The 6,000-nt window shown below is 41.5% G+C and overlaps 1 protein-coding gene across 1 annotated transcript in view; it reads left to right on the top strand.

Annotated features, from left to right (window-relative positions):
- Positions 1-2,322: 2,322 nt before the first annotated feature.
- P3H3 (prolyl 3-hydroxylase 3) overlaps positions 2,323-6,000 on the top strand; it is a 29,140-nt gene continuing 25,462 nt past the window's right edge. The window contains exons 1-2 of the mRNA XM_032214079.1: positions 2,323-3,127; positions 5,342-5,494. Of these exons, the coding sequence (XP_032069970.1) occupies positions 2,702-3,127; positions 5,342-5,494 (579 nt within the window). The 5' untranslated portion in view covers positions 2,323-2,701. The remainder of the gene's footprint in view (positions 3,128-5,341; positions 5,495-6,000) is intronic.

Below are 6,000 nucleotides of genomic sequence, written 5' to 3'. Positions count from 1 at the left end.
ATACAGAAGAAATTTTGGGGGGGTAAAGAGGAAGAACATTGGAATGTAATAAGTACACATATAGGATTGCAAATAAAATTCATAAAGTTAGTTTAAATGTTATCCTATGTTATTAAGTTATCCTAATTTTAGTGTTCCAGCTGGTGAAACAAAAATTATCTATTAGTTAAATCCACTTTCCTGACAGTCTTATAGGAAATGATAAAGCAGTTGATTAAGTTTCACTGATTAAAGCATTAGATCAAACAATAATCAACCGGAGGTATATTTTGGGAAATAATAGCAGAGTCTGGCTCTATTTAAACTCCTAGCTGGGTTCAACTTATTTGGGAGCACCTCTGGTTTGGTTGAAATAAGCCAAAAGTTAGGGATTTGTCAGAGAAAACTGATGACCTGCTATATACAGCTACAGTAAGAGTCACCTTTTTGGAGAGAGGACCAAAATCTCTTGGATTTTGGCCAATATGGCATTCTACATCATTGTCTGTCATTCCAAAAGAAAGGTAGCTACATCCATTATTCAGAATGGACATTAAATAAATGGAAGGTGCACAACAGTGAGGAAAAAGGAGAAAAAAGGTCAGATAAGGAAATACATTTCAGAAAATTCTTATAGGAAAGGAAAGATGGTGAACATAATGGAAATTTTGCTGTTTTGAATAGTGGTGGTAATGTTTACTAAAGCAGGTTTTTTTCTGACAACCTCAAAAAGGACATTTTAACAATGGACAAACTGCAGAAAGGGGCAATCAAAATCATTAACAAATTGAAAGAACTTTCCTACGAAAAAGATTAATGCTTTTTGACAGAGAAAAAACAAATAAGAGGAAACACGAGAGAGGTATATAAAATAGAATGTACCGGGATGTAGCTCAGGACTGAACTGTGGTGTCCTTGGTCTCTCTAAGCTTGACTGTTAGCTTGCAGTTGTTTCATTACCTGACTAGGTAACATCATCAGTGCAGGTGATTGTGGGGTTTGTTCCTTGTTTATATACAGTTCAATTGCCCTCCTTAATAGGTCCTTGATTATGCAATTGTGTTCTGCTTCATCATTTGGTGTTAATCCCCACTTATCTGGGGTATCTGTTTGCTGGACTGTATGTTTTCTGGTCTGTGTTATTGTTTTTTTGAGTAATGTCTTAATGTGATGACTTTCTAGTCATTCCCCTTTTTCTTGATCTCTGCACTCTTCAATCAGTTAACTATTTTGCAATTTAATCCTCTTCATTTTTTCTGCACAACTAATGCATATCAACCAGCCTCTCTCCTACAGGTCACTCACCCCTGTGCTCAATCCACATTCATTCAGTAGCCACTCATTCTCAACTATAGTATCTGTGTTTGACAACAGCCATTTGTACATATTAGGTGGCAGGATAAGGGCAACAATGCATTGGCTTATAAAATAGCTTCTGCATAAGAAATTCTAGCTCACATCGAACATGAAGTAAAACTCAGCTTTGATTGAACTTGTGGCAATGTGGCATGATATCAGAAGGAAGATCAAGGTTGTTTCTCTATACAAAGCAGATGAGTGCAAAAACTACAGCTAGATTCATTTGTTATATGTACCTGGAATAGTGTTTGGCAGGCTTCTGACTGAAAGAATACAAGAAGAATCAGTGAGCAAAATTCAGGAAGTGCAGGATGATGTTAGGCTGGGCAACATACATAGGTCTGCTCTGTTATATAGTAGGAAGTGAGTGGGTTAAGAGAAATGTAAAAGTAGGTTGAGCAATAGCAGGACTGAGTTTTTAAGAAGTGTGCAGATGGTAAAACGAAAAAGAAGAGAGGTCAAATGCACAATACTGTAGTGGAATTTCCTGCAGGTTTTCTCCATGCATCCCTGTTCAGCTTCCAGCCAGGATCAACCGGGTGTTGCCACCTGCTGTGATACCATCCTCTCTAAAATAAATGATGGGCCCCTTCCACAGCAGTCTCAGTTGAATCACCCGTTATAGCAAAGATTGGGGTGTGTGATTAAGGCTCAAGCTCTTTTTTCACCTCTATAGCTGCTTATTAAAGGCCATTTTCCTCTCACACAGAGCAACAGCCATCTGTGGCAAAATACAAGTAATAAACCGTACATACGTTTTACCTGCAAAGGTGAACTTCCATTTAAACAGAGCATTTATACAGTACTTCAAAGGCCGGAGCCTCTATTGCAGGGGTCCCCAAACTTGGCAACTTTAAGACTTGTGGACTTCAACTCCCAGAATTCTCCAGCCAGAAGAGCTGGCTGGAGAATTCTGGGAGTTGTAGTCCACAAGTCTTAAAGTTGCCAAGTTTGAAGACCTCTATTGTGTTCTGAGCTGGGAAGACGGCTGCTTAAGCGTCCATCCTGTCCTCCCTCCCTTTGGAGAGATTCTCCTCTCTCGCGCAATGACTCGAACCCAGAGTGCCAGCCAGGGCTCTCTCGCTCCTTCGCCAAACCCTCCGCTGCAGGAGGACTTTCCAGCCACGGGCGGCTCTGGAGTACCGTACCTTTCTTTCCTCCTCTTTGGGTCTCCGCCTTCTTTTTTCCTTCCAGCAGGCCCCCTTTCCATCCCAGCCAAGCAGAAGAGCGGAAAGTAGCCGAGGCATCTCGCTCGCTCGCTCTCTCTCCGCCCACCCCCTTCCTTCCAGCTACGTTTGCAGCTTTTCTTCTGGCTTTCATTCCCTCGAATCCCGCTTCCCGGCGTCCCCTCTTCGCCTCGGCCATGCTCCCCTTCTCTCTCTTCCTCCTCCTCCTGGCTGGAAGCTGCGGCTGCTTCTCTTCAGGCTCGAGCCAGGTAGCCCCTTTCGACTTGCTCTACGCTGACGGGGTGCGTGCGTACTTCGCCCAGGACTGGCCCCGGGCCTCCGAGCTGCTCCAGCGCTCTCTCCACAGCTATTCGCAGCTGCAGGAGGCGCGCCGAAAGTGCCGAAGCGGGTGCCAGAGGGAAGCTTGTTTTGGGAATCAGTCGCCTTTCGAGCCGTGGGAGACCAGTTTCTTCGACCGGGTGCTGCAACGAGCCGAATGCCTGGAGGAATGTCTGGGACGGAGGCTGGGCAGTCAGCCGTCCCGCTACCGAGCCAGCCGCGTCATCCAACAGGACTTTGACGAGAGAGAGCCCTACAATTACTTGCAAATTGCCTTCTTCAAGGTGAGCGGCGGGGAGGGCGGGACCCTCTGTGTGCTGCAGCTGCTGATGTGGCTGTCCGTCCTCGACCATCCCCTTCCCCGCCCGCGGGAAGAGCAGCGCAACAGTTTCCCCTCATCAAAGTATTAGCATACATCGAATACCTTCCTAAAGTCCGGGGAAGCTCTTAAATTTTCCTGCAAAGACTCTCGTGGCTTTGAATTTCCACTAGTTCAGTGTTTCTCAACCTTGGCGACTTTAAGTCCTTTCGACTTCAACTCTGGGAGGACTTAAAGTCGCCAAGGTTGAGAAACACTGAACTAGTCCCTTATCCATACAGTTTTCAATACATTCTTTGCATTAACATTGTATTTCTGATCTTTGAGACATTCTTAGAGATGGGTTCTGAGGGGCAGGTTTAAAGTACTGAAGTCATCTGTTGGGTGCAAACTCTCTATTGCAGCCGCTTCAGGGCAGGACATTAATCTCAGCCCTACCACCCAAGTTTATTTCCCTGCATCTGTATTTTATTTTATTTTTTGTTTTCATTGAAACCAGTAGTCAGGTCATTGAGTTTCTTTGATAAAACTTGAGCAAATTCCCAACATCAGATGTTAATTATCCTGTTTCCCTGAAAATAAGACTTCCCTGAACAATAAGCTCAATCAGGCTTTTGAGCCCATGCACTAAAATAAGCCCTCCCCTGAAAATAAGCCCTCCCTCCCTGAAAATATTGCAACACAGCAGCACCCATGAGGTGGCCATGCTCACCACCTCCTGCACCTCAAAAATAATAAGACCTCACCAAAAATAAGACCAAGCAATTATTTCAGGGGTCAAAAGAAAATAAGACCCTGTCTTATTTTGGGGGAAACACAGTATTTTGTACTGCTGCCTTGCATGAAAAGTTGATCGATCTATAGATTTCAAATGTTGGGCTTGGGCCACCTTTTAAAGAGCATTGTTTGCAGGCCATTTCAAAATGAAAGAACTAATCTCACAGATCCTAATTCAGAGTTCTTGAGATCACAATGTGGAATGAACAATAATTTGATAGTCAATGAATGAGCAATAAAATGTTGGTTTAACATTGCTGTTGCTACTGATGTTACATTTATACTGCTTTTCTGTTTCGTCTGTTTGTGATGACAAGATAGTTGGGTGGTGTAATGATGTTAATTTGTGAGAAAACACTACATTGCTCAATAGCAAAATGTCTCGGGCTGACCTGCTGTTGGCATTCTCATTGGGGACTGTGTTAGCAAAGCTGATCCTACAGGGTGAAAGGTTGGAGATCTTGAACTTTTTTTCACTTTGGGCTTACATATCATAACTGCATTTATTTATTCATTTTGTCTTGTCCTTGAAGCTTGTTAGACCACTTCCCTCCTTCGAGTGGTTGGGGAGGATCAGTTGGCATTCGTCACTATCTAAGGCTGAGAGGGCTTTCAACAGTCAGTGTTGTTTTTCTTGACAAATTAAAAGGAAGAAAAAGAAGAAGAAAAATGACTTAAACACATAGAATGTAAAAATATGATTCTAAATGTAATACTGTTTAGATTTTACCTATTTCTATTGAAATAACCTGATTTCCAGAATAATAGTCTTCATCTTGGTTTATTTGATTGTGGTTGTTGTTGCTGAACTAGGTTTTTGTAGCTAGTTTATTTTTTTTAACCAATAGCTGAGAAGACTTCTTTCCATTTCTCAAGTTTGAGGTGACTCCTTGTTCCTCTGTTTTCTTAGAGTTCTCCATCTAGTTTTTAAAAAAGAGCAATTTTTTTCTACCCTACGTGGGAAGGGCTATGATAATTAGGTTTTTTATTCTAATAAAATAAATAAAACTGACTGCTGTACATGTGAGTGTTAATCATGTGAATTCAACCCAGATACCACATAGCTGTCAATGGAATGAGGTTTCCTGCAGATTGACTACACAGAAAAAAGATTTTAAAAATCAAATGAGGCGGTATATTATATTTGCATATGTGTGTGGTGTGTGTGTGTGCCTGTATGTCTATATGTCTCCTAATTACAATTAGCATGTGAATTATGATATAATTATGATATAATAAACATTATTTCACAGATACTTTAGTGAATAGTACGATCTGGGAGCAAATGGATCCAACCAGAGGGATTACTGTGTTCCTTTTTAACCTCCCTGCTCCCAGACTGAGATGATTTTCTTGTATTCTACATTTAGCCAAAAAGGATTTTATTTTCTCTTTTCAACAGCTAAAAAAACTGGAGGAAGCTGTCTCTTCAGCTCATACATTCTTCATAGCCAATCCACAGCACCTACAAATGCGTGAGGACATGGAGAAATACCAGCGCATGGCAGGGGTAAAATCTGAAAGCTTTCGGGATCTGGAGGCTCAACCACATTGGGTGAGATATTTTTGGAAAACTGGTTATTATAGAACAGATCAGAAGGGCTGCTGTGTAGAGATTGGGAGTCATTATTCTAAATGCCTAAGAGTATGTTGACTCTTATGGATAATTGTGCTGTTAGCCCTTGCTTTCTAAGGGATAAGAAAACATTGTCCTCGTGTGTTTTCCTCATATTTCTTCTTGCAAGTTCTCAGAACAGAACTACAGCATAAAACCTCTGTAAATTTAAACAAGCAGAACAACAGAAACCAGCCTGCAAAATTAGAAAAACCTGCTGGTGTTTAAATATGCTATATCGTTACTATCAGTACCTGTTTCTTTCCAGTTGGCTTCATTGTGGTTTTAAATTTTAAATTTGCCTTAATTTTCTTTAAACTATTATTATTATGTGGTTAATCTTTGGTGAGATTCACAGCCTTTGGGGCTGGTTGGTAGCTCAAGAGCTCGAGTCCTAACCAAGGTCCTAGGAATTGTTAAGGTAACATTGGAGGATATAAGCTGTT

Source organism: Thamnophis elegans, chromosome 3, assembly GCF_009769535.1.
Source record: "Thamnophis elegans isolate rThaEle1 chromosome 3, rThaEle1.pri, whole genome shotgun sequence".
Classification (NCBI taxonomy): Eukaryota; Metazoa; Chordata; class Lepidosauria; order Squamata; family Colubridae; genus Thamnophis; species Thamnophis elegans.
This window is presented reverse-complemented; position numbering and strand designations above follow the sequence as displayed.